General features: G+C 51.6%; 1 protein-coding gene across 1 annotated transcript; it reads right to left on the reverse strand.

Annotated features, from left to right (window-relative positions):
- Positions 1-4,516: 4,516 nt before the first annotated feature.
- Positions 4,517-25,572, reverse strand: CTSH (cathepsin H). The gene is made up of 12 exons (XM_065906493.1): positions 25,415-25,572; positions 21,289-21,320; positions 20,522-20,627; positions 19,198-19,268; positions 18,448-18,552; positions 15,895-15,981; positions 15,061-15,116; positions 13,087-13,168; positions 11,477-11,545; positions 7,673-7,779; positions 5,673-5,798; positions 4,517-4,961 (listed from the first exon to the last, which is right to left on the reverse strand). Exons 1-12 carry the CDS (start codon positions 25,503-25,505, stop codon positions 4,886-4,888), a joined length of 1,008 nt encoding a protein of 335 aa, XP_065762565.1. The 5' UTR covers positions 25,506-25,572; the 3' UTR covers positions 4,517-4,885.
- Positions 25,573-27,971: the final 2,399 nt, after the last annotated feature.

Below are 27,971 nucleotides of genomic sequence, written 5' to 3' on the forward strand. Positions count from 1 at the left end.
CAATGCCTTTGCTTATTTCTTAGCTCAACACTGGAATTGGAGAGGGATGCAGTTAACAGCCCCAGGACTTTAGTTACAAAGATGTATGTGCCTTATTGAAGGAAAGTTGACCCAGATTGACAGTTTTGATTCTTCTTCACAACCATTCCAAGTTAAATGCTGTTAGCCATGTGGTGCAGGTCCTCCTGTATCTTTTCCTGTGTACAGACGGACACGTCTTGAGTTTCACTGGGGCCAGGGCCGAGGGGACAGATGAGCCCCGAGGGGACCCTGCCGTCCTGTGGTCTTGATAAGCCAGTTGTCAGATGGCCATGCAGGGGGGTTGCCAGGCTGGGCTGGTCCCAGCACCCTCAGGAGAATCTGGTTTGGGAAAGGTGCAAAAAAAAAAAACCAAACTGAAATAGTCGAAGTATTGCTTTATTCATGTTGCAACACTTAAATGTTGAGAATAAACAGAAAAGTAGGAATCGAAAATGAGGAAGAAGAAATGAAAGATGGGTGAATGGCCTCAGAAGAACAGATGGATTGTGCTTTGTCACGCGGCCTTTGGGGAGACTGGAGGGCAGCTGAGCCTGGGGGGATGTCTTCTGCCCCCGGGAGGGGTTGGGGTGGAGGTGGGCCTCAGGGTGCTGGGTCTGGGAGTGATGGACAAACCTGAGGGCTGGTGTGTTCTTTATCTGATGTTCTGTAGCATGAAGTTAACCACGGGCAGAGCCGTAGCTCTGATCTGAGCTTGTCCTCTGGGTCTGGCAGTGGTGGCGTTATGGTGGGATTGATGTCCCCACCGTCCCCACCCCGTCTCACCCCTTTGGTGAGCATACACAGGAAAGACCACATGCTTTCCACCATGTGTACGGCTAGGAGACTGCTCTGTGCTTTTATTCAGGGACCAGATCATCCTACCTTTCCTGGTGCCAGAGCTGGAAACACAAAGATGCCCCTATGGGTGGGTTGGTCTGGGACCCCAGAGGTTCCTGGTAGGACCTGTGTTACCAGCTTGGGACATGCTGTTTCATCTTTACTTTTCCAGTGATGCCCAAGCCTTTATGTTCATAAGCAATGAATCTTACATCAATGCCTTCCTCTTAGATCACCCATCCCCTAAATGTCAAGAGAATTCCAAGGGTCAGTTCTTCCCAAGCTGGACTGGGACACCAGAAAAATGAGGCATGCACGCTCACTGTGGTGAACACAAGTGTCGCTGACCGAGAGTTCGCTGGCCTGCCTGCGCCTGGGGACATGCGTAGGGGGCTGCGTGGCCACCCCGCTCTGGGCCCTGGAGCTGTGCCCCTTGGCTGTCACTGGTTCAGCCTTCCCTCCCTGGAGCAGGACATCTGCCAGGGTCCTTGGGGGCTTCTGTCAGCTGTTCCTTGGACCTGTTCATCCTAATCTGGGCCAGCCACCAGGGTCTCTCTGCCATTCTCTGGGGGAGGGGAGGGCACGGGGCGGTGGTGGTGTCCCCTTCAGGGTCTTTCCTGCCATGTGCCTGCTTCAGGGCCATCCCAGGCTGCCCCCAACTTCATCCTCCGGTTTCCTGTGCAGACTGGTCCACCCTGCCCCCTGGAATCCAGAGAGAGGCAGTCTTTGCTGAACCTCACAGTCTCTGCTAAACCTCACACAGCAAACCCCTTTCCTCACCTGGAATAGCTTGCTGCTCTTAATCTCACATAGTCATAGCCAAGGGATTCTCCCATAATAGTGAACATCTGTTCTCTGTCTCTAGCTTAGACTCAAATTCTCTATCACTTCATGTTAGAATAGTTATTTTAATATGTTAAAAATATATATACCAAGAATCATAGAAAGTAGATGGTACTACCTTTCACATACCCCCCTTGTATTAATACCAGCCAGCATCCCTACACGAGAAAAGGGCCACTCAGTGGGGTAGTTGGAGGAGAGTTTACGAAAGGCTTGTCTGCCAAGGAGGGAGGAACTGAGTGGAGTTAGGTGACTGAAGCCCCAGCACGGAGCCTGGCCTGCAGCAGGTGCTTAATCATGAGGTACTGATCTGCACAGGTGAAACCTTCACAACAGTTGCACGTGAGACCTGGCGGGGTGGTTCTTGGCTATCTTCAGAGAGGCGAAAAAGGTGACTTGGTTGGAAGCCTGTGGGCTTGTGAATGTAGCTCCCAAACCTGACTTGAACGCTTGGGAAAACGAGTGGAGATAACCCTCTTCTGAGCACTAAGGGCCAGATGTGACACTGGCTTCTACAAATGCCACCTGACTTATCTCACTCACCAACAGACATGTTCTTATGGGGAGAGGCCTTGTTTACTTAATGGTGGCAAGCGTGGGCCCTGGTGTTCCACAGTTCACGTGTCTTGACGTTTCTAGGTCTTGAGTACACACAGACATACTTGTCTGAACATAGCCTACTGCATTCATCAGGGTGGTTTTAATTGCAAATGATAGTTGTAACTCAGAACTAGCTCAGAGTTCATTGGCTTATGTAACTGAGAACTCTGGAAAGGCTTCAGGCATTGATCCAGATGCTTAAACCGTTTTCTCTGGAATATTTCATCCCTTGACCCTGTTTTCCTCTTATTTTTGGCTTCATTTCAATTTTGGCATTTTCACATTTCAGCAGAGTGGCCAAACAGGAGGCTGTAAGTTATGTCTTAGTAACTTGGTCACCCAGGGAAGAGGCCCCACTCCGCCCTGCCCCTCTTTTGGCTTAAAGCGCCACACACACATTCATTATTGACAGTTTGGGAGGTCACTCTCACTGAAACAAATAAGTTTTCAGCAGGCTGCATTCATTCTGGCGGCTCTAGGGAAGAATGCATTTCCAAACCCTCTTGTTTTTTAACTTGAAGCATAATCGACCTGTATTAGACTTAACACTGTGTTTGTTCCAGATGTACAGCAGGCTGATACAATATTTTTATATGTTACAAAGTGATCACCAGAAGAGCCTTTTTGATGCTTGCCACAAAATCCCACATTCACTGCTTCTGACTGACCCATCTTGAGCCCTGTGCTGCTCCCTGGACCAGTCACCATGACTGGGAGGGTGAAGCGTGTCATCCACAGGCCTAGGTCACATGGTTCTGGGGAGTGGGCGTGGGTGAAGACAAGTATCCTTCCAGTAAAACCTCAGGGACTCACAGGGGTACAGGTCGTACCGGAGCCTGTCACTCTCCGGGTTTTCCAGATTCACTGGTGTGGCGTTTTCCTCCTCTCACCTCCCCGACTTGACTCCGCCACATAGAGGCCTCCACACAGAGCTGCCCCGCCCTGCTCTCTGCCTCTCCTGAGCTCTTGACATCTTCTGCCCTTTACGAGGAATGCCTTCACTGTTCCTCATTAAATAAGCCCATTCAGCTCAGTGCAGAAATCTCATCTCTGGAGGGCCTGGTTTCTTGGCTTCAGAGCCAGTGCCTAGCTACATGGGTAGCCTCCCGTGGAAATCCCAGACAACACACAATCCTAGACAGGCTTTTCTTAAGAAGAAACAATTCAGGGACTTTGGTGGGCAGTGGTTAGAACTCTGCACTTCCACTGCAGGGGGTACTGGTTTAATCCCTGGTTGGGGAACTGAGATCCCACATGCCACTTAGTGCAGCCGAAAAGAAATTCACATACCGTAAAATTCACTCTTTAAAAGTATAAAACTGGATTTACCAGCTTTGGACATCGTAGGTGGATGGAATCACACAACGTGTGGTCTTCCACTGACACACTGTACTGTTTCTGAAGTTTATCCCTGTGGTAGCCTGTATCAGAACTTCTTCCCTTTTATGTCTGAACAACATTCCGTCATACGCACAGACCACATATTCTTCATTTCTGTCAGATGATGAATGTGGTTATTTCCACATTTGGGTAATTATGAATACAGTTGCTGTAAATGAAACGAAAGCTTTTTTTTTCTCTTTTTTTCTTTTGCTGTCCATGCAGCATGCAGGATCTTCATTCCCCCACCAGAGCTTGAACTCACGACCCTGCACTGGGAGTGCAGTCTTAACCACTGAACCGCCAGGGAAGTCTGGAAAGCTTTTCTCGTTAGGAAAGTGTGACCTGTAGAACAACAGCACCAACTCATGCTGCAGACCCTGCTCCCCAGGGGCCAGAGGCTCCACAGCTACATGTTGGGTTGAGACCACATTTTCTCTAAAGAGAAGGGATGGTGGATGTGGCAGGAGGATCAGGGGAAGGAAGGGGCTGGTGAGGGAGACATGAGGGGCATCCCAAGGGGCGGGGCAGGCGAACGGGGAGCAGGAAGCTGAGCATGGGGAAGCCACGTGGAGAGTAAGGCCTCCTAACCGATGCTGTGGGTTGAAGTCACGCTCTGCCAGAGCCTGGTGTATTTCTTCCTCCCTCCCCAGATACTCAAAGCATCAAGCAAAACCTGCTCTTTCATCCAGGGCCCCCCACCTGGGAGACAGCTGCACCAGCACCCTTGCATGCCATCCTTCCAGCCAGAGAGCCAGCCACCCCTGGGTGCCTCCCTCTTAGGAGACTGGGCCTGGAGACAGACCCAGAACCCAGCCCACAGCACAGACCTGGCTCAGGAGGTGCCCACTGTAGGTTTATTAAAGACCACAGAAGAGACAGTGGAGCTTCTCCCCAATGTGAAACGCAGCCCTTCTGGGAAGAAAGAATATTCCTTGTCCACAAGGAGTTGATCAGTGAGAAACCACATGTAAGGCACATGGCTGGTGGAGACCCCTGTGGCAGAAGACGTGGGCAGGCTTGTTGCGCTGTGGGATTCACCTCCCAGTTTTCTCTCGGTTTCCAGGCGTAGCGTGGGGGTGAGGTGCAGAGTGCAGGGCCACGGGTTGGGGGTGGTCTCCCAACACGTCCTCCAGGGCAGGATCTTGGGCCCCCGACTGCCTGGTCCTTGCTTTCTCCACCGACCCGTCATTGCCGCCGGGGCTCACACCAGGGGGATGGGGAAGGAGGCACAGGCTGCAAGGCCGCACATGTTCTTCCCGCGCTCAATGAGGAAGTACCTGGGCAGAGGGAGGGGCTGAGGCCTGGCCAAGATCTGACTCCAGGGGCTAGGCCCTCCCATTTATTCACAAAAGAGTAGCGCAGGTTTACTGGTCTCCAGGAAACCTCTGACTTGGCCACCACATGAACTCTCCCATTATTCTGTCCCTGCTTCACTTCTCTCCAGGATCTCCTGAGGGCCCCGTTCTCAGCCTTGCCTAGCTGGCCTCATGTTGGGGACCCTTCCTCAGATGAGGACATCAAGTCTGAGACTTGGAGAGACACAAAGTCACATTGAGATACGTCCCCAGGCCACCTGTTTGCAGCCCCTTCTAGAAGGAGGGGCTGTCCACCATTGGTAAACTCGTTCCTCTAGTTTCTCTCCCTCAGGGCCTCCTAGACATGGCTGAATCCCAGCTGGGCCCTGTGTTGTGGACTGTCTCCTAGTGGTGGTCACAGAACCCACTGAGCCAAACGGACTCCTGTGCCTGGATACAGTCATTATAATCTGGGGTCTGGGATGGGAGAGGGGCTGCTGGAGGGTTCTTGAGGGGTGTGAGGGTTACATCAAATTCCCCTCTTTCTGGCCTGGGTTAAGGCTCCGTTGAGCAGCCCCTTCTCAGAAGCCACACCGAGGCGGAGGAGACACACACCCTCCCTCCCACCGAGGGCCCCCCACACCTGGGCAGTCACGTCTCCCTCTCGGCACACGGGACCTAGAAGCTGCTTACCCCTTCATTCCCCACTGGGGGCCCCAAGAGTTCTTCACGATCCAGTAGGGTATCCCTTTCTCTTCTCCGTACCCAACAGCCAACACTGCGTGGTTTACTTTATCCGGAGTCTTATGACAGGAAGTACTGGAAAAGGAAAATAAATAAAGGTTTGAAAATATGGAAAGGGTGGGATTTCTCTGGTAGTCCAGTGGTTGAGACGCTGTGCTTCCAATGCAAGGGGTGTGGGTTTGATCCCTGATCGGGAACCTAAGATCTCGCATGCCACATGGCCGAAAAAAGGATGAAAGGATAAAAGATGATTCAGTCACACCCAACAAGTGATTTAGAGCAATGTTTTCCAGAGTGGGGACTGGGAGGCACTGAAGGTGGTGAGTTAATGTTGGTTTAGTCACAGGGCAGGAGAAGTGTTCTTTTCAGCCCCTTGGGTTCTGTTGACCCAAAGGAGCGAGATGTAGCATGGAGCTGGCTGGGCCTTGACACCTGATGCTTTCCAATACCGCTCACAGTACAAGGAGCGAGCTGCCCCCCTCTGCGCCTTCTGAGGGCAGCACTGTCCAGCTAGAGCTTCCCATGACACTGCTTTGTTGCCACTAATTTTTATGATTACTCTATTTAGGGCAATTATACAGGCTTCTCACTTAAGATAGTGAACTAGTTCTCATGAGGAAATTCTGAGAATTTCAAGCAGACGAGCTGCAGTGGTCATGCAATCATTCAACCGATATGTAACTGAGCTGTTGACACGTGTTAGGCGTGGGGCAGGGTGTGGGACACCAGCAGCGTGCCCAACTGTGCTCCTGGATTTAGGAAGCTCCCTTTGGCAGGGAGCAGGCGGGCAAAGAGGCTGGTTCTATACAGTGACAACTGGGGGGCTGACAAGAGCCCAAGGGAAGCGGACCCGACCCAAGTGGGAACAGAACGGGCAGGGTGTGGGGGCAAGGAAGGCTTCCCTGGGAAGGTGGGTGCTCAGTAGAAAATGGCGCCCCGCTCTGGTATTCTTGCCTGGGAAATTCCATGGGCATAGGAGCAGGGTGGAACAGGGAGGACGAGGGTGGCTCTGATGGGATTTGAGCTTGGAGAAAGAAGGACAGATGCTAGAGGCTCCCCGAGCCAAGCTAAGATATGAGACAATGGGTGTGTGTGTGTGTGTGTGTGCAGAAGTGGTGTGGCGAGAAGGGTGTTCAGAAGCTGACTGGCTCCGGGTGAAGGGTGGACCATTAGTTGGGGCACAGGAACAAAGCAGTAAGGAGGCAATGGTGAGGAGAGATGCAGGGAGAGAGAGGACATGTTTCTGAGCAGTGATCATGCAGCAGCCTCTGATAAGGGGGAGGAGACAGGCAGGATCTGAGGTCCCTGTGGGCCGTCCAGCTTCATGTGGTGGGGAGGCCCTTGCCTCTCAGGGTCTAATGCTCAGGAGACCCGCTGGTGGAAGGGGGCTTGGAGACTCAGCTAACAACTGGCCGTGGAGTTCAAGGCATGTATGAGAAGAGAGCAGAGGAGAAAGTCCTGGAACACACTTGCATTTAGGATTGGTCAGACTGCAATTGAGGCCATTGAGGAGACGCTGGGCAGCGACTGGAAGTGGCTGCACTCACTCTCATTGTAAAACAGGCAAGAGGAATGGATGAGAGGAAGCCCACGCTAGAGAACTCCTTGTTGACCCTTCAGCACGGGATTCTGGCATCTGGGAGCAGCTACTTTCCCTTCCCTGTTTCATATCTTCACAGCTTTGAACACGGGTGTTCATCACCAGAGGCAGCTCATCTGCTGAGTGAGGGGGAGCTCTGGGCTCAAACGGGGGCCCCTGACCTGCTGTGTGACTCTCCTCCTCCCCAACTAGGGGACCAGGGATCCTGACCCTCAGGGCTGCAGGGCGATGTGATAGGCCAGCAAACGTGGCATGGGTGGAGAAATGGTCAGGCCCGAGTGAGTCCCGGGCCCAGCCATGGGGAGCTCACCTGCCCCTCCTTCCCTGAGGATGTTGGGTTCCTGCTCACCTGGAGTAGATGCCCTTTCTGTACATCATAAAGTCAGCAGTCACCTCGAATGCGAAGCTCACGGGGTTGTATAGGGCCACCGCCTCTACCATCGCCTCCTCGTCGTTCTGGGGACAGAGGGGCGGACAGGTGGACACACTTGTCTCTGCCACTTATCCACCCCACGTGAGAAATGTGGCCCTTTGCCCCAAAGTAGGTAACAGGCACAGAGGAGGGAAGAGAAGGGTGTTAGACCAAAAAGCTGCCATGCCCTTCCTTATAAGCAGAGCCTGCCGTAGACACTGGGGGCTGGTGTGGGGTCCCCTGCCAGGTGGTGCAGTGGTAAAAAACCTGCCTGCCAGTGCAGGAGATGAAAGAGACACAGATTCGATCTGAGTTGGGAAGATTCCCTGGAGAAGGAATCGGCAGCTCACACCAGTACTCTTGTCTGGAAAATCCTATGGACAGAGGAGCCTGGTGGGCTACAGTCCACAGGATTGCAAAGAGTCAGACACGGCAGTGATTAAGCACAGCACAGCCCTCTTGTGCATGAACGGCCAGGATCCTTTGTGTTTTCTATTTGCTTACGGCTCCTCCTCCAAAATCCTGGCTCCCCTATGACCTCCCTGGACCTTGCCGGGCCTCCCTGCTTCGCTCCAAGAGAATCCCGCACCCCTTGGGTTTGAGCCCAGGGTACAGTGGGGACTCATTCACTCACTCACTCACTCACGATCACATGCCACGGCCCTTCCGTGCACCAGAGACTTCCGGGGGTGCAGAGGTGAGTGTCACTCCCCTGTTCCCATCCCCAGGACCCCTGCGCCCACAAATCTAGTCTAAGGAGCTTTCACTGTTGTTTTTGATAGAACACTGGGGTTAGAGGTCCGTGAGCAGACAAGGCTCAGATGGTGGTATAAACAAGACCTGGCAAAGGACCGTGTGCCCGAGAAGGACTCAGCCTCGTCAGCGTGGGGTCGGGTGGGGCAGTGGGAGGAAGTCCGGGGCTTCCTGGGGCCGCAGCTTTGAAGCGGAGCTGCGGACAGCCGCGGTTGGAGCCGCCTGTGCTTGTGCTCAGTCTCTCAGTGGCGTCGGACTCTCTGCGACCCCCTGGACTGTGACCCACACTGGTGTGGGTGACCATTTCCTCCTCCAGGGGATCTTTCCAACCCAAGGCCTGAAACCGAGTCTCCTGCACTGGCAGGCGAATTCTTCACCACTGCGCCACCTGGGAAGCCCCTAGAATTACCTGGGGGGGCTTTAAAAAATCCCAGTGCTCAAGTTGCACCCCAGACAATAATGTTAGCATCTCTGGGGTGGGTCAAAGGCAGGAGGATTTCTTAAAGCATCTGTTCTGGGAAGCACTGGGCTACCATGAGCTGAGGAGGCCACTCCCCTGGCTAGACACCTTGGGGAGTTGAAATAAGGAAGAGCTGAGGCCAGGGCTCTGCTGAAGGAGGGGCAGGCTGAAGAGGTCAGGGTACCAGCCTTCCTCCGTCCTCTCTCCCTGGAGAAGGGGCAGAGACCTGGCTGCAAAGGGCAAATGACTGCCTGGAAAGCAAGCTGCTTCCTTCCCAGTGCTCAGCAAAGGTCTTGTCAGGGCCAGTGAGACCAGGAAGGCCTGCCCACCAAGAGGTGGTGGGCGTCATGGGGCTGGCCATTCCCATGGCCAAGGAGGGCTGGATGCCCATGCTGGCCTGTTCCTCAGGGTCTGCACGTGTCACAGACAAGTTTCTCTTGGGCACCAGGCAAAAGGGATTGGATTGACCCCCAATCCACCTCTTAATGGGCTTCAAATGGGCCAGAGTGGGTCAGCCCCTGGGGAGTGTGTCTAAGTGAAACCAGCTGTTATCTCAAGATAAACGTATCATAGTCAGAAACATCCCAATTAAAGGTTCTGGAATGCCATGATCTCTGTTTCAATCCAGTTTACACTTCTAGTTCTGCAGCCCTGGTCAAATTACTTAACCACTCTGAACCTTTCTTCATCTATAAAATGAAGGCAATAATGACCATTATCTCCTAAGGTTGTCTTGAGTCTATAGGAAATAACACAAGTTAAGTGGTTAGTACACTCCTTATGGCAGAAAGCAAAGAGGAAGTAAAGAGCATCTTGATGAATGTGAAAGAGGAGACTGAAAAAGCTGGCTTAAAACTCGACATTCAAAAAATGAAGATCATGGCATCTGGTCCCATCACTTCATGGCAAACAGATGGGGAAACAATGGAAATAGTGACAGGCTTTACTTTTTTGGACTCTAAAGTCACTGCAGATGGTGACTACAGCCTTGAAATTAAAAGACACTTGCTCCTTGGGAAAAAAGCTATGACCAATTTGGACGCATAATCAAAACCAGAGACATAATTTGTCGACAAAGGTCCATCTAGTCAAAGCTATGGTTTTTCCAGTAGTCATGTAGGGATGTGAGAGTTGGACTATAAAGAAAGCTGATCACTGAAGAATTGATGCTTTTGAACTGTGGTGTTGGAGAAGGCTCTTGAGAGTCCCTTGGACTGCAAGGAGATCGTACCAGTCAATCCTAAAGGAAATCAACTCTGAATATCCATTGGAAAGACTGGTGCTGAGGCTGAAACTCCAAAACTTTGGCCACCTGATGTGAAGAATTGACTCATTGGCAAAGACCCTGATGCTGGGAAAGATTGAAGGCAGGAGGAGAAGGGGATGACAGAGGATGAGATGGCTGGATGGCATCACTGATTCAAAGGACATGAGTTTAAGTAAGCTCCAGGAGTTGGTGATGGACAAGGAACCCTGGCATGTTGTAGTCCATGGGGTCGCAGAGTCGGACACACCTGAGCAACTGAACTGAAGAGAACACTCCATAAACTGCCTGTTTACTACTAGTTCCGACTGCATGGCACGTACTTTGATTAGACAGAAGCTACTGTTGGGACTTCCCTAGTGGCCCAATGGCTAAGAATCCATCTGCCAATGCAGGGGACATGGGTTCAATCCCTGGTTCAGGAAGATAACACATGCCATGGAGCAATTAAGCCCAATGCACCACAACTACAGAGTTTGTGTGCTGCAACTACTGAAGCTCATGCACCTAGAGCCTGTGCTCCATAACAAGAGAAGCCACTGCAGTGAGAAGCCCGTGCACCACAACAAAGAGTAGCCCCCACTCGCTGAAACTGGAGAAAGCCCGCGCGCAGCAATGAAGATGCAGCGCAGGCAAACAAGTGAATTTGGAAAAAAAAAAAAGTGAACCAGACTCATAGCCATAGATGCATATATATCATTTCACTGTTAAGTACAAGTAATCTTTGAGTGACTGTAATTTAAAGTGTTTAATATTGGGACTTCCTTGGTCATCCAGTAGTTAAGAATCCGCCATCTAACACAGGGGACACAAGTTCAGTCCATGGTCCCACGTGCCATGCAGCAACTAAAACTAAGCCTGAGCACCACAACTGCTGAGCTCACATGCTGTAACTACTGAAGCCCATGCTCCACAATAAGAGAAGCCACTGCAGTGAGAACCCCACACACTGCAATGAGAGAAAGCCAGTGTGCAGCAATGAAGGCCCAGTGCAGCCAAAAATTAAAAATAAGAAAGAATGAAGACTTGTGCAGACTTGGGCCAGGACCAGAGCACCTGACCGCCGACTCCTGCTCTGTCCCTTCCGACTTACACCCTGTTGCCATCACGGTGACTGACACTCATTGATAATCAAAAACTTTTCAATCAAAGGGATGTGCTGCCCAGAAAGGCTGCCATGCCATGCCCCTTGGCATCCGACAGCAGTGGAGGCTGCCACTTGATCAGGACGTGTTCCCCATCGCAGAGAAGGGTTGGTACTCACCAGTGTGATGTTGGCTACATCCTTGACAAAAGCGATGGCCTTACTGGGCTGGTACTTGCAGTCACCATCCTGTTCGGGGGGCAAAGGTCATGGGATACAGGTTGGGGATACTCACCCAGCCCTCACCACCCCGTGCAATTTGATAACATTGACAAAGCAAAAGCTACAGGTACCAGGACTTGGGTGAGGGGGATCACTTAGGAGAGAATCAGAGGCATCCTTGTCCCCGAGGATGTTATAGTCCAGTGGGAGGAGACTGTGCTGGCTTTGGCAGAGGTGGGCTCGAGTGGCCCCTGGTGGGAGCATGAGGAAGGGGCCTGACCCAGTCCAAGGAGGCTTGCCGAGAAAGGAACTAAGTAAGAGCCTGCACGGCAGGGGAGGGAAGGCCAGTCTCAGTCCAGGGAAGATGACCAAGAGGCAGGACACGTGCAGGGAAGAGCAAGACCCTCTGAGACGGAGAGACAGTCAGGATTGTCACGCAGGACCTGAAGTTTAGGAAGTAGCAAGCGGCTGGGTGGGAGCGGAAGGTTTCCAAGGGGAGAGTGAAGTCTAAGACAAGACTGGGCAGACAGATTCGGGCAGAGGGACTTGGAAGGCAGGCTGGAGACTCTGGAGTTTATCTTGCAGGCCCTGGGAAGCCTTTGAAGAGTTCTGAACTGATTGTACTCAGAGCTTGGTCTAAGAGGCCACTCTGGCAGCCCCTGGGGTAGGGTGGCCCCAGGACAGACCACCCTCAGGGATCCAGAATGAAGGGGGACCAAGGGCTGAGGGGGGGAAGGGACACAGGACAGACCAAGGAGCAGAAGCAAGAAGGTCTCTGTGGGGGGAGGGCTTGGGCAGGGGGATTGCCCTGAGAAAGGGACACAGGTAGCCAAGAGGTTTTCAGAAAAGGTGGTGCCTCCCATTGTTGGGAGGGGAAACACCAGAGGAGAGTCCTGGGTTTGGGGGCAAGTCAGGGTGCCCAGCTGTGCACAGGCGGGGCTGAGGTGAGAGCAGGGGAGGCCCTGGGCCCAGGAGCACTGTCTGCACGGACACGGAGCGTAGAAGCCCACAGATGGCACTCTGGCGCACCCTCAGCAGAAGGTGCGGGCCAGGCCATGAGCAGAGACGGTGCTGCCATGGACAGGGCGAAGAGCCCCCGGACAGCTGAGCACTAGAGCTCAGACGAACAGAGGAGGCGAAGCAGTGAACTTGAAGAGACAGCACTGAGAATTCAGGAGGGAGTAGGAGTCTTCAAGAGGGTGCAGGGGAGGGGTGTATCCTGAGGCTGGGAGAAGAACAGAAATGGGGACCCTGCAGACTAAGAAGATAGAGCCCAGGCTGGGAGAACAAAGATGGAGGGAGCCCAGGGAGGCCCTACAGACCAAGAAGATGGAGCCCGGGCTGGGAGAACAGAGATGCGGCACTCTGCAGACAAAGACGACGGAGCCCAGGCTGGGAGCACAGAGATGGAGCGCCCTGCAGACCAAGAAGATGGAGCCCAGGCTGGGAGAAAAGAGATAGGGGGCTCTGAGGGGCCCTGCAGACCAAGAAGATGGAGCCCAGGTTGGGAGCACAGAGATGGAGCGCCCTGCAGACCAAGAAGATGGAGCCCAGGCTGCCCGAGTTACCTGGCCCCTGTAGGGGTAGGTGTCTTCACCCATGATGCCCTTGTTGTACCGGATGTACTCGAAGGCCTGGCTGGGGAGACCCCTGCAAGAAGCACACACAGCTGTGCCTACCTGGGACCGGCCCCGATAGAGGTTAGGGCCTGCAGGGGCTGGGACGTGCAGATGTCTGCCCTGGCGGGGCTGGAGGGCCGTGGTAGTGACTTCAGCCCCGAGTCCCAGGACGAGCCTGAGCGTGGTTCCCTGCAGGAGACCCCTGTGCTGGCTGCTGCTGAAGCAGGACTCACCTGGGAGAGGACTGGGCCGCTGGGAGGGGGCAGGAGGCAAGGCTGGGAGCCTGCTCTGGGGGAACACGAGGGGCCTGGCTTTCTACCTGTGTGCACAGGAAAGGTCTTAGAGCACTGCACGTGAGGAGGAGATGAGGGCTGGAGACACTGGGAACCGTGAGTCAATCCCTAACAACCCGCTTGAAGAATAGGCCAGAAGGCAGGTAAGACAGACTGGGAGTTTGGGGTTAGCAGATGCAAACTGGTATATCTAGGATGGATAAACAACAAAGTCCTACTGTATAGCACAGGGAACTATATTCAATATCCTGTGATAAACCATAATGGAAAAGAATATGAAAAATAATGTATGTATGTGTATATAACTGTTGCTGTTCAGTCGCTAAGTCATGTTTGACTCTGTGACCCCATGGGCTGCAGCACGCTAGGCTTCCCTGTCCTTCACTATTTCTTGGAGTTTGTTCAAACTTATGTCCACCAAGTCAATGATGCTATCCAACCATCTCATCCTCTGCTGCCCTCTTCTCCTCCTGTTTTCAGTCTTTTCCAGCATCAGTGTTTTTTCCAATGAATCAGCTCTTCGCATCAGGTGGCCAGAGTATTGGAGTTTCAGCTTTAGCATCAGTCCTTCCAATGAGTATTTCGAGTTGATTTCCGTTAGGATTGACAGCTTTGATCTCCTTGCTGCCCAAGGGACTCTCAAGAGTCTTCCCCAGCACCACAGTTCAAAGGCATCAATTCTCTGGTGCTAAGCCTTCTTTATGGTCCAACTCTCACATTGGTACATGACTACTGGAAAAACCATAGCTTTGGCTATACAGACCTTTGTCAGCAAAGTGATGTCTCTGCTTTTTAATATGTGTATAACTACGGGGTTGCAAAGAGTCACACACGACTTACCGACTGAACAATGATGTGTATAACTGAGTCATTTTGCTATATGGCAGTAATTAACACAACACTAGTTCAACTAGACCTCAATAAATAAATAAATGGGCCAGGAGAGCAGGCCCGACAAAATACAGTGTTTCTGCCTGAACATGGCACCTCATCTATAGAAAAGCTCCTTCACACAGCCTGCTGAGCTGGGGCAGTCAGAGCTTTAGAGTAGGGGACCCCAGTCTCCTGGCCACGGACCAGTACCTCCTGTCATCATCAACATTAGATTAGAAATAAAAGCACAATAAATGTACTGTACTTGAATCATCCTGAAACCATCCCCACTCCATCTACCCCCCCACACCCCCAGTCCATGGGAAAATCGTCTTCCATGAAACCAGTCCCTGGTGCCAAAGGTTGGGGACTGCTGCCCTAGAGAATTTGCAGACAGCAGACCAGACACCTGTGTGTGGGTCTTGCTCCTGCAGGACGATGTGCTTCTCATTCTGTGAATACTTTTGGTCACTCACCCAGAGGCCCGGGTGGTGGATGAGGCCAAATGTGCTGAGGGGCGACAGCCAGGTGACAGCAGGGAAGAGGACAGATTCTGGGAGCAGACAGGCCGGGGCCTGGCGTACAGCTCTGCCCACTCCAGCTGAGGGACCTCGGGTATGTGGGGTGATCATCCTCTTTAAGCGGGGCCAATTTTGCTCCCACTCAGGACAGAGTCTCGGCCCATTCTAGACCCAAAGAAGTAACCCCAGGAAATGAGAAGGGGCTCCAGGTCTCCCCACCCCGGTCTGGGACGTACCCTTTGCAGCCGTGGTTATTGAAGTTCTGGGCGCAGTCCACCAGCTGCTGCTCAGCCTGGAGAAGGAACACATACCCAGTGAGCTATGTGTTTACCGGGAGAGCTCCCAGCTCGGCCCCCTGAGCCGACCACACCCACGGCCCCGCCAGCTCTGGGTCAGGAGGATCAGGTTATACTCATCCAGGGCAAGGTCCATCTCTGTGTCCGAGGGGCCAGCCCAGAGCCAGCGCCTTTTGGGGAAGAGCTCAGTGATGACCTGGCAGCCAAGCCGGCATGTGAGAGGGTGAGGAGGGGCCTGAAGGGTGCACGTAGGTGGGCCCCCATGGTGCCATATGGGAGGGAGGGGACAGGCCTTCCCTACTCCCGGGCCCTGGTGGCCCTTGCCAGTCTAGCCCTCTCTTCCCCCGCTTCCCTATGCAGGACGCCGTGGGCGGACAGTCACCCCTTGCTCTAGGGGTGAATACACATGTCCCCGCTCTCCCCTGCAGGAAGATGACCAGCCTGGGAGGGGGTGCAGCTCCTACAGGGCTGCCTCCCAGACAGGCTCTGCTTCCTGAAGGCCCTGGGTTCTCAGACCAAGGAACACCCAGATCCGCTCAGGAATGAGCCTCAGTCCTTCCAAACCATCAGGGGAGGTTTGCACGCCAAATGTCCATGAGACTGGACACAAAGTCCAGCTGACATGGCCACTGTCACCTAAAGCCCTGAAGAAGCCTGAAGGCCTGGCCTGCCCCACCAAGTCAGGGCTCGGAGCCAAGCTGTGACCCCTGCAGGAGGAGACCCTGACCTCACGGCTCCCCCACATCCCAACCCGCCCCGTGGCTGGTCACTCACCAGGAAGGGCAACTTCCCCGTTGCTATGGCAACAGCAGACTCCAGGGCCCCGGTGGTGGAGAAGGTCCAGCAACTGCCACAGCCACCCTGGAGGCCAGAGTGGAGAAGAGGAGTCCCTTCAGGCTCCCGAGAACCATCTGGTCCCCTCAGGCTCCTGAGAACCTCAGTGGACCAAGCCCCAACTCACATCTGTCTGTGCTGATCCTCACAAGCCCCAAGTGGCCGACATCCTTCTCCCCATGTTACAGATGAGAAGACTGAGGCTTTTAAAAAAGGGGCAACAGCAGCTGTGCACTCCCCATCTGGCCCCTCGCTGACCAACCCCTGCTGTCCTGCAAGGGCCGGAGTTCCTCCCGACTCCATTCTGTGCTGTTCTACATGTCCTTGCACCACGAGGCACAGGGGATCTTAATTCCCCAACCAGGCATCGAACCACACCCTCTGCAGTGGAAGTTCGGAGTCTTAACCACTGGACTGCCTGGGAAGTCCCTCTGGTTCTGAATCTCCTGCTGGTTTCTCTTCCTACTGCTCCCAACAGAAGGACGCACCAAAGTCCTATTTTCAGAAACTTCTCTTTCACCTTTCCCCCTCCAACCTCACCCACAGTCCTGTTAAACTAACAACTTCCCAGACCCCACTTCAGCCCTGACCTCTGCCCAGACCCAGAACACCTGTCTCCCAGAGGACCCCACCTGTATACACCCCAGATACCATAGACCCTGTGTGTCCTGCCCCAGCCATCCATCTCCCCATCCTCTACCATGATCACGGCCACTGACCACTCTCCTGACACCTCACTGGGGCCAGGAGTCAGGTGCTGGAGCCTGCCTGCCTACTTCAGATCACAGTCATGCCCCCACCCACCATGTGAGCTGGGCAAGGGGCGTCTCTCCACCCCCCCAGTTTCATCACTTGTAAAACGGGAACCACCATGCTTGCCCCACGGAACTGTCAGAAGCGCAGATAAGATCCTGCCAGTCATGCAGTTACCCCACGGGTTCAGTAACACCAGCTGCTGTTAGCATCTTTCTCTCATCCCCATCTTTGTCTCTTTTCCACCCTTCACTGGCTCAACCGTCCATAGACTACTTCTGAAATGTCTCCTAAGATCCTTTCCTCACTGTTTTTGTCCACTCCTCCTCGCTTGTCTCCTGGAAAGAACCTTCACTCTCCCCCCATCCCCAGTCTCTTCCTCTCAAATCCTTCCCTTGGCAGCAGGAGGGGAGGGCCTGATCAGAGTATCTCTGGCTGGTCAAGGAGGTGGGCTTGGCCACTGAAGAAAGAGACAGACAGAGCAGATCTGAGCCGCCAGCCCTGGCCTTTAGCAGAGACCCACTTGCTTTGCACCTTCAGCATCTCCTCCTCTGTAAAGTGAGAAACCCTTGAGGTTGCTGAGCTAAAGTCAGATCCTGTTGCCACACCTGTAACCATATGGCGGCTACAGTGAGAGACCATACACACCCACAGGGGTGACCACCTTGTTCTGGCCCCTCTGCTCAGGGGTCTCTCTCCTGCCTGATAGTTAGCTAACGAGAGGACCCAGAACATTCTTGGCAGACCTCTGTTTCTTCTTTGCCCAGAGGGTGAGGGGGTTCAGGCTTCCACATTGAATACCTGTTGGGCTTTGAACTGTCCTGGGATTCTCAGATGGTTTAAAAGCCACCTTGGGGTCTTGGGGGAGGGGACTGACTTCATCCTATCCCTCTGCTGGAGCAAAGGCTCATTTTGGCTTCTTGGTTCTGGTTGAACTGTCTAGATCACTAGGCAGGCTCTGGGAATCCAGGGAGCCTGGGGGCATCATGGCTGCATCACATGGGTTTCAGGAAAAAGAGAAAATGTTTCTCATGGTGAGTTTCAGCGGAAAGCCAAGTGCTGCCAGGAGGGGAACCTTCACCCTTGTGTTTCCTGGGAGCAAGAGGTGGGAAAGCTTCTGAAGATGGCCACTGCACTGTCGCTTCCAGGGACACCAGGCCCAGACTCTCCAGGACCCAGCAGTGTGTGGGACCCTACAGCCAGCCGCCCAGCCCTCAGCTCTCAGTGCAGGACCGTGCCACCACTTGCCTTGCCTGGCACGCTGTGCCCTGCAGGAGGCGCTCTTCAGAGCACATCTGCAATGCTGGGTTCCACGCTGGTCCTTGACCACCTGCAGCTCCCTTGAGGGAGGCAGAGGGCCAGGGAGGGGCTGGACCTGGTGCCTTGTGGAGTGGATGGAGGACAGGAAGAAAAGACGTGTAGGAACGGGGTCTTGTATCCAGTTACAGAAGGGCACAGATATTCAGGGTGACTGTAGGAAACACCTAGGGTCAGTGGGGAGCTTCAGACAGTGCAGTGGAGTGGGAGGGAAGGGGTACACTTCAGCCCAGAGAGGAACCTACATCCATAAAGACAATGACCTCCTGGCCTTTTGGAGGAAGGTAGCTAGAGAGATAATGAAAATGATGGAGTGGGGGATATTACTCTTTGTGTTTCAGGATTCTCTTGAGTTTTTCTTCCTGGCATACTGTCTGAGAATGTGGCTGTTTTGGAGGAAAAACTGGGGACCATCATGCATACCTGATTTTTCACTGGTGTGACAAAATTTCCTTTTTTTCGCCAGTCCATGGAGGTTGGGTAGGGACCAGTACCTCGAAGGTAGTTACTTTTGGTGGCTGAGCAATTCTGAAATGACAAATTACAATTTTTTCAGGGGAAAAAAAAAACCATTTCTGATGGAAAAGTATGTAATTAAAATAGTCACCACAAGAGAATGAGAAAGATTATGGTTGTCAGAGCCATCCTATCGCACCCTATAAGTTCCAAATGCTAAGTGACAGGTCCTTTGGGGGGCTCAGGTTGGGGCAGTTAGGACAGGGAGGGCAGATTTAGCAAATAAAAATACAGTTCACCCAGTTAAAAGTTGAATTTTAGATCAATGATGAAAAAGTTGTAATGTATGTCCCACGCAATACTTTGGATATCACTTATGCAAAAATATTATTCATTGGGACTTCTCTGGTGGTCCAGTGGTCAAGAATCTGCCTGCCAATGCAGAGGACCCAGGTTTGATCCCTGTTCCAGGAAGATCCCACATGCTCCGGAGCAACTAAGCCCAAGTGCCACAACTACTGAAACCCATGCACCTTAGAGCCTGCAACAAGAGAAGTCACTGCAAGGAGAAGGCTGTGAACCACAACCAGAGAGTAGCACCCACTCGCTGCAACCTAAGAAAGTCCCCTCAGCAAACGAAGACTCAGCACAGCGAAAAAAAAAAAAAAAAAGTCAAACAGAAAAGACTCAGATTTGGTCTCGATGAATAATACCCACCTGAGGCTCTGACCAAAGATACTTGCGTTTTAATTCAGCAAAGCTCATGTCTGAAAATTGATTTAGTCCCACTGAAAAAAGAGAAGGCAGAACAGTAAACAATCAAACAAAAAACAAAACAAAACAGAGGTGTTCAGTAGATCACTAATAAAGAAACAGAAAAAAGAATGAAATCTCATGTTCCCTCATGTCCTATTTACAGGCCCTTCAACTTGGCTCCTTTAAATTTTTAAACGGAACGGACACAGTTGAACTGTTTTAAAACAATTTTTTAAATTTATTTTTTTATTGAGGTATAGTTGATTTTACAGTTGACCCTTGAACAACATGGTTTGAACTGGGCAGATCCACTTGTACATGGATTTTTTTCCAATAGTAAATACTACAGTGCAACATGATCCCGGGTTGGTGTAAACATGGGATGCAGAACCGTGGATACAGAGAAAGTGCACATATGGAGGAAATGCATATATGGAGGGCAGACAATCAGTTATACTCAGATTCTCAACTGTGCAGTCGGTGCCTCTAACCCCACACTGTTCAAGGGTCAACTGTAATTTACTACACCAAGGTCAGCCTGACTGTGCTTCGGAATTCCCTGGGGAGCTTTGCAACAGTACCAGTGTCTGGGCTGCACCCCAGAGATGCAGACGTAGTGGGCCTGGGGTGGGGCCTGGGCACCCATTCTTTAGATGCCCGGTTAGTAGGTCTGGTGGACGTCTGGGTACAGAACCACCACCTGTTACCTCCTTCAGTCTTCATAACCTGGCGGGGGGAGCCCTATGATCTCCACTTGACAGTCAAGTGAAACTTCAGAGCTGTCAATGCCCCCCAGGGTTGACACAGCCAATATTAGGCAGGAAAGAGTTTCAAACTGAGGTTTCCTTCCATTTCACGCTTCTGCCCAAGTTACTCACTTAGTCGACAGTGTCGTCACTTCTGAGTCCTCAATGTATGTAGCGCGTGTTTCTAGTGAAACGAACCCAGACTGAAGGCAGATGTCCTAAGGAGCTGCTCATAAGTACAGAAGCACTGCTCCCCTTGGCAGCCCAGGGGCTCAGTGTCTGGGCTGGACCCTCAGAAGGCAGGAACACCACAACCCTTCGGAGGGACACCCTAAAGTTACAACCCCTTGAATCTCAGAGAACAACAGCAGAGCTGGAATGTGAGGTCGGCCAAGCCCAGCTTCAGAGCCTGGGTGGCTGCTCTCCTCTTGCCCTGCTCCCAAGCCCAGTGGACCCTGTAATCATTCATTTCTTTCCAGATCTGAGCTTCTCCCTCCTCCCAGGGACAAGTGGCTTGGAGGCAAGGTGTCCCCACATACTTTTAAATGTGTGGTTCCTGGCGTTGTGGGTATTGATCTCCCTCAAGTTGCTGGCAAACACCTGCAGCCGGTGGCGGTACTCCTCTGAGCTGTATTTCTTTTGATGCTGAAACAAACACATCAGCAATAAGTCACGAAAACAGGACGCTGCTCACCAGAGGGTAACAGTTTTGTCTTTTAAGAGGAGGAATGGAGGTCTTCTTTCTGCCATGATTCTCAGGCCAAAACTGTATTAGAGGTGGGGCACTGCCCTGGGTCTCTGCACAGCATGGGGAAGTTTATATAGAAACCCCTCTGCCTCCAGGGGCCTGTGGCCAGAATGAAGCCTATGCAGCTGCCGTAGAGTCAGTCAGGAGACCAAGAAGGCCAGGCAAATGACCTGTCACGCTTAGGTCAGCCCTGGACGCCGCAACTGGCATGAGGTCAAGTTCATGGCAGATATCACCATTTTTCAAAAATACGCACACCAGTGTTTTTCGATTGATTTTGCAGGCAGCTACACAATGTGATTTGAATACAAAAAATGTAAATGAATCTGAAGGTTTCCAAGGCTGCTAGCCAACTTCACCACTGGGGACCAAACCACTGTGGGAAGGAACTCACTTAACCAAATCTTTTTGCAGCGTTTGACTCATCCCCATGTGAGAAAGACCCAGGGGAAGGGGGCTGGTAATTCCTCCTTCATCGTCTCAAATCTAGGACAGTTTGTTCTGATAACAGAAAACAGTGAAACGAGAAACTTCAGAAAGAAGAAGTTGGACACTGACCTGCACCATCCATAACTGAAAGTGAAACTTCTCTGCAAAAAGAAGAAGAAAAAATTAGGTCTGTGTGCCTTGTGGTCACATCTATAGCCAAGTGGGGCACAAGAGAACTGATTCGCATTTTAATAAACTGGGTTAAATTTAAAGCACCAAAAATGGTGGTATATAAGGCAGAATTTGAAAAAGAACTAAATTCTTACTGCTTTTGTGCTCCAAATTAATTTTGAAAAAGTACATGCCATTAACCTATGGTATTAAAAATCAGGATAATGGTAATGCTTAGTGAGGAGTCAAAGGGGGCTTGTGGGGTGCTGGTAATGTTCTGTGGCTTCATTTGGATGCCAGTTTCAGGAGTATGTTTAGATGACGAAAATTCACTGAAATGCATATTTAATGATTTGTGTTCTCTTCTGTGTCGTATTTTAAGAAGTTAATTTAAAAACCTATATGCCAGGATGTCCCTATTGATCCAGTGGTTAAGACTGTAGTTCCACTGCAGGGGCTTTGATCCCTGATTGGGGAACTAATCCCACATCCTGCATGGCGAGGCCAAAAATAAATACATAAAATAAAAACGAAAGGTTTGAATTTAACAGAGAGCTAGTTATTCATGATAACACAAATAAATACTTAAAAAACCCTTATATACCCTGTTACAGCAATTTTTTTAAAAGGGACAGATGGTAAATATCATAGACTTTGCAATCTCTACAGTCTGTTACAACTACTCAACTCTACCCTCACGTGTGAAAATGAAGGGGTGTGACTGTTTCAAGAAAACTTTACAAAAACAGGCTGCCTAGTTGTTTGTAGACTCTTCCTATATCCACCCTTGTACATTTTTAAATGTAAAATTGCATTTCAAATTTAAATAGCTGCAAAGGAGGTACTCCAGTTTATTGCAATTGGTGACATTTAAAAATACAACTGTTCCATCGTATTTAAAGGATGCTAGCCAAAGAATTCCATATACCATCATGACGTGATACCCACTATCAGTAACATGAGCAAGCCCTTCTATAAGAGCTGAATATTTCATATAGTTTCTTTTTCTCCTTGAACCCCCATCTCCATTCACATCTCACAGAATTTTATCCTAAGGGAGCATCTGTTTAATTTATTTTGGGGGGCTACATTGCAGGGCATGTAGGATCTAGTTTCTTGACCAGGGATCAAAACCCATGCCCCTGCACTGGAAGTGCAGAGTCTTAACCACTAGACCACAATGGAAGTCCCAGGGAGTATCTGTTTATACTTAATTGCTCTAGTATCCTTTTACGCAGTGACAAGCACAGAAAGTATAAATTTAAATTACTGTTACTCCTGGTGACCCATATATCTCTGGATATTATAAAAGTTCATTCTGAATGAAGTCATCATCATTATTAAGACTCCAACTGATTAAAAACATGTCAAATATATTACACCTAATGAAAAGTAATTGTTAAACATAAAAAGCAAACTTGCATTGGAGAGGCATCTCTTAATGAGGTAAATTAAACTTAATTAACAATGCCCTCCCCATGGATTTATATATTCGTGAGTGATTATTACCTGTTTTTCTGAATGGTTTAGCATTAAATCTGATCTTTGTCTCAGCCCTTTCAAAGGGTTGAGAAATTCTGCTTAGATAAACAGGATTGCTTATTGCTTCTGGGAACAGAAGGCAAGTTTTAGAGCAAAGTCACGCAATTCCTCCTACTCCTTTCTACACGCTCACATCACATGGCACTCTATTACTAAACATTATTTCTAGGACCCCAGCAGCTGATACTTGGAAGTAAAGGGTGTGGAAATGGATTTATTGTCTGTACTGGTATCACTTGGTACTTTTCTGTGTTCCTCTACTGGTCCACGGGCTTCCCAGGTGGTGCAGTGGTAAAGAATCCGTCTGCCAATGCAAGAGACAGAGGCTTGATACCTGGGTCAGAAAGATCCCCTGGAGGAGGAAATGGCAGCTCACTCAAGTATTTTTGCCTGGAGAATCCCATGGACAGAGTAGCCAGGCGGGCTATCATCCATGGGGTCACAAAGAATTGGACACAACTAAGTACACACATGTGTGCCATCAATTCACACCCTGCAGTTCAAAGATCACAGTTGTATGGAATTTAGCTCTCCCCTGTGGGTCATAGATCTGTTCCAGAAACCAAGTAAGTGACAGCCAGTTTTCCTGACAAAGAAATGCACATTTCTCCAGGATATGCCCTGCGTGGGGTTTAGAGGACTGCAAATCTTGGTTAGCCATTATAGCTGATGGCTTCAGAAGTGAAAAAGTGAAGTCAAAGTTGCTCAGTTGTATCTGACTCTTTGCGACCCCATGTACTTCAGCCTGCCAGGCTCCTGTGTCCATGGATTTCCCAGGCAAGAATACTGGAGTGGGTTGCCATTCCCTTCTCCAGGGGATCTTCCCAACCCAGGAATCAAATCCAGGTCTCTTGTACTGGCAAGCAGACTCTTTACCATCTGAGCTACCAGGGAAGCCTGATGGCTTTAGAGGAAGACAGATCTCAGTTTAGGACCAGGGCTTGAGGCAGATGGAGTTTAGGACAACTGACCAATGTTTGCCTGCAGAGGTTTCAAAAGCTACAAACAGGTGTGAAAATCCAGCACTACTTCTCATTTGTTGGAGGTCAGAGGGAAAAAAAGCCAGAGGTGATCTTGGGATGGGGCCAGAAGGACATCTGGTGACCCTTGCACACTAAACTCAGACCCATTTCAGTCCATTGTGACTTTTGGAAGAAAGCATATATCCTTTCTTTATGTGCTGTTTCAGGGAGCACATGGTACTATCTAGAACAGGGTTCTAGAACTCTGACCTGCCACTTGTTTCTGTATGGCCCACGAGCTAAGAATGTTCACGTTTAAAAATGTTTTTTGAAAACCACATTGTGTAGCACTTTAAAATCATCTGAATCCAAACTTCAGTGTGTCTAAGTAAAAGTTTCTGGGAGCACAAGCGGCTCATTCATTTACATACCGCCTTTGGCTGCTTTCAGCACAGAATTAAGTAGCTTGATACAGAGACTGTGTGGTCCACAAAGAGCCTAAAATATTTACTATCTGGCCATTCACAGAAGCATGCCAAACCCTACTCTGGAAGAACGGCTTCCAGCACCAGCCCTCCTCTTCCACGCAGGCCACACGGCCTTGGCTTGCGGGCAGCTGGGTTTCTTAAAGTTGGGACTGAACTGAACTGGGCGATCTCCCAGGTCTGAAAGACTGGGGGGCTTCCTTGTATCAGTGGGTCTGGAGGAATGAGGCAAGATTCTAGTGGAAAAGATTCAGCCTCAGGGAGCTTTGTCCTATCCCCAGGCTGCTCTTTGGCTACAATTCTTTGTCCTCAGGGTGAGGATGCAGGTGGTCTTGGAAGGTCAGAGCCTGTGGGTGGTGGGTTGAGGCTGAGGGTGGTGGGCAGCACGCAAGGCAGGAGGGCCTTCCGGAGAGCCTTTAGCTTGGGGAGGTGGCTGGACCTGCAGCAACAGAAGGAGGGTAAGAGCAGCAGGAAGCTGGACTACTCAGCTTCCTGAGTGGAAGCCCTGGGGCTGTACAGGGGAGCCCTGGGGCTTGACCTTGGGTCTTTGGAACAAACAGCCTCAGTTTTCAGGGGCTAAATCTGCTATGGCTCTGCACAGTCATTCCTTGAAAGGGCAGGTCCAACCTATCTACAGGCTCTCAAGGCACGCCTGGGGACGTCCCCTGTGCCCAGTCCCTGGGAGCTGCCAGAAAAGGCTGGAAAGTCCCTGCTAGCTTCTGGCAGGGGCAGATCCGGGTCCTCTGAGTCTCCAGGTACGGGGTGGAGAGAAGAAGGGGCCACTGGGGCGTTTCCTCTCAGCTCCCCTGAGCAAAGGGGGCCCCCCCGGGCACCTATCCATTGGCTCCTCGGGTCCCGCAAGACGCTCACCCTCCAAACCGCCCCCTCCTCCAGCCTACATCCCCCACCCATCACATAGGCCACGGTTCCTGGACTCCGATCCCGACCCACAGGGCCCCAGGGCCTCGGGCCTGGGACGTGCGCTGCCCGGCTCCTCCCAAGCGCGGAGTCCCCACCCGCCCAAGTTCTCCAGAGTTTCCGACCTGCCGACTCCTCTCCGGAGGCGCCCCGTCCCCGTCCCCGGAGACCCCGTACCTAAAGAGCTCACGGCCAGCTCTGCGGCGCCGCAAGCGGGGGCGCCCAGGAGCCAGGCTCCCGCGCAGAGCAGCGGCAGGACGGCCCACATCGCGGCGGCTGTGACGGCTCGACCCGCGCACTGGCTTGGAGGGCAGCGCGGCAGGCGGCCAAAAAGTGCTCGGGACGGCGGGAGGGGCGGGGCCGGGAGGCCGGCGGGGCGGGAGGAGGGAGGGAGGGGGTGTGGGAGGAGGAGAGGAAGCGGGGGAGGAGGAGCGGGGAGAGGTGGGGGGTGAAAACAACCCGGGGAACCCTTGCTCCTTAGAGATGGTGGCCTTCGACTTCCCTCGGTCTCAGTCGCCCCCTTCTTACCCTCTTCTCATCGTCCGCCTCTCCTCCGGGGACATCACTCCGCTTTCTTCTCCTCTGCAAGGAAGAGCAAGTTGGACCACTCAGTCTGCAGAGGTCTTGCCCATCTGCTTATCTGCCAGGACTGGCCGGATGGGCCAGGGTGGTGCCTGTCCTCAGCCCAGATTCCTCATATCCTGATCTCTCCTCACGCCAGGGCTCCCATCTCCCACCCTCATTATTCACCTTACCCTGATGGGCCCTTCAGACTTGGGATGAACTCAAACTAGAGCAGTTAGACCGCTGTTTTTATGACTGTGTTCCAAACCTGCAAGCCCCTACCCCAAGGAGTTTTAGTCTTTCCGTCGAGAAAATCATATTAGCAGCTGTAGGGCCATTTTCTCTATTTTGCAAATCTGAAAAAAAAAAAACAAGAATAGGATGTGTAAGAGTCCAGGTGTGAGATAAATAGAACAGGGAACATTTCCAACTAACGCAGTGTGCTCAGGGATTGATTGCTTCAAGGGAGAGGAGAGGGCAGTTAGGCCTGCCTGCAACAACCTGTCAAGCACCCAGTGGGGCCGGATTGTTCACTTACATCATCACCTTGCCAAGGGGCAGGTTGTTGCCCTTCCATTTTACAGATGGGGAAACTGAGGCTCCAAGCATTGATGCTAATGTTCCCAGTAAGTGTGCTTCCCAGTACCAGGATTGCTCACTCTGCTCTTCTGGAGTCCTAGACCTTTGGTGCGGCAGAGCCTGTTGACACTGGCCCATCAGACCTGAGCCCTCTCCCTCCCTCAGACAGGAGGAAACCTCCATCTCTGCCTGACTCTGCCTGTGCGGCCCCCCAGGGGAGCAGATTCCTGGAATTCTGTCCTGGATTTGACCTGTATGGGTACAGCTCGCAAATTTGCACTTACAGGGCCTCATGGTGGTGGCTCAGTGCCTCTGGGTGGACACTGAATCTGCATGAAGATTAGCAGTGCCACAGGACACTGTCTTTTCAGATAACGCAGATCTTTATCGGTTTATAAATCAGCCCTTGTCTGGATGCCTCTTGGGCCTCCCCTTGGGTATGCTTTAAGGCAACTGTCTGAGGAATGACCCTGCATGGTTGCTGCTACTTGGAAATTTAGGCCCCTGGCCTTGGGATAAACCTGGCCAGTCTCTGCAAGGTTCTATCCTTCAGGTGTGAGGAACTGCTCCTCTTTCTGTCCATCCAAGCCACCCAGAGAGTGGCAGGACTGAGGGCCTTAATATTAGACTTCGGACCCCAAACTTGTTCCCTGTGCTGGGTCCCCAGTGACCCTCCTTGGTGGATCATTCGGGAAGGCCCGAAACATGAACGGCACTGGCCTGATGAGTTTTAGAGTAATGTTTGGTTCTAGTCCTATCACACATTCACTGTATGACCTAAACTGGTAGTTCTCTCACATGGGGTTTCAGATTCCTCATCTGTGAAATGGGGGTAAGTGTGCTGCCTTCCACAGTGGTTAAATACAGGTTTACACTTTGTGTGTTTGTTCAGTCACTAAGTCATGTCTAATTCTTTGCAATCCCATGGACTGCAGCATACCAGGCTTCCCTGTCCTTCACTCCTCCTGGAGTTTGCTCAAACTCCTGTCCATTGAGTGGGTGATGCCATCCAACCATCTCAACCTCTGTCGCCCCCTTCTCCTCCTGCCCTCAGTCTTTCCCGATGTCAGGATCTTTTCCAATGAGTTGGCTCTTCCGCATCAGGTGGCCAATGTATTGGAGTTTCAGCTTCAGCATCAGTCCTTCCAGTGAATATCAGGGTTGAATTCCTTTAGGACTGACTGGTTTGATCTCCTTGCTGTCCAAGGGATTCTCAAGAGTCTTCTCTAGCACCACAGTTCGAAAGCATTAATTCTTAAGCGCTCAGCCTTTTTACGGACCAACTGTCACATCCATACACTTTAGTTATAGGTGAAACACTGGCCCCTGTTAGAAAACGCCGCGGGAAGAAAGAGCCACCTCTAAGGACCGGTGGTAAAAGGCCTTTATTGGGCGGGCGCTCTCGGGCAGAACTCCCGGGGATGGGCGGGTGAGCGAGGAGACAAAGGGAGTCTGCGAGGAAGGAGAGGTGGGGAGAGGTTTTTATAGCCCGGGCCGGCGCCCAGGCCAGGTCTTTCTATATAAGGAAGAAAGCGCGGGCTACAGCGGCGGTGGGTGTCCAAGGGCTCTGTGTCGGCTCCTGATCGGACCA

This window comes from Muntiacus reevesi, chromosome 15 (genome assembly GCF_963930625.1).
Source record: "Muntiacus reevesi chromosome 15, mMunRee1.1, whole genome shotgun sequence".
Taxonomy (NCBI): domain Eukaryota; kingdom Metazoa; phylum Chordata; class Mammalia; order Artiodactyla; family Cervidae; genus Muntiacus; species Muntiacus reevesi.

Bases quoted from the DNA above. Each gene is read 5' to 3' on its own strand.
- CTSH (XM_065906493.1), bottom strand. From the start codon at position 25,505: ATGTGGGCCGTCCTGCCGCTGCTCTGCGCGGGAGCCTGGCTCCTGGGC. The intron at 20,628-21,288 runs GTCAGTGTCCAA...TGTTTGTTTCAG, and splicing joins TTCAGTTATGGATGGTGCAG to CATCAAAAGAAATACAGCTC. The intron at 7,780-11,476 runs GTGAGTACCAAC...CTCTGTCCCCAG, and splicing joins ATGTAGCCAACATCACACTG to AACGACGAGGAGGCGATGGT.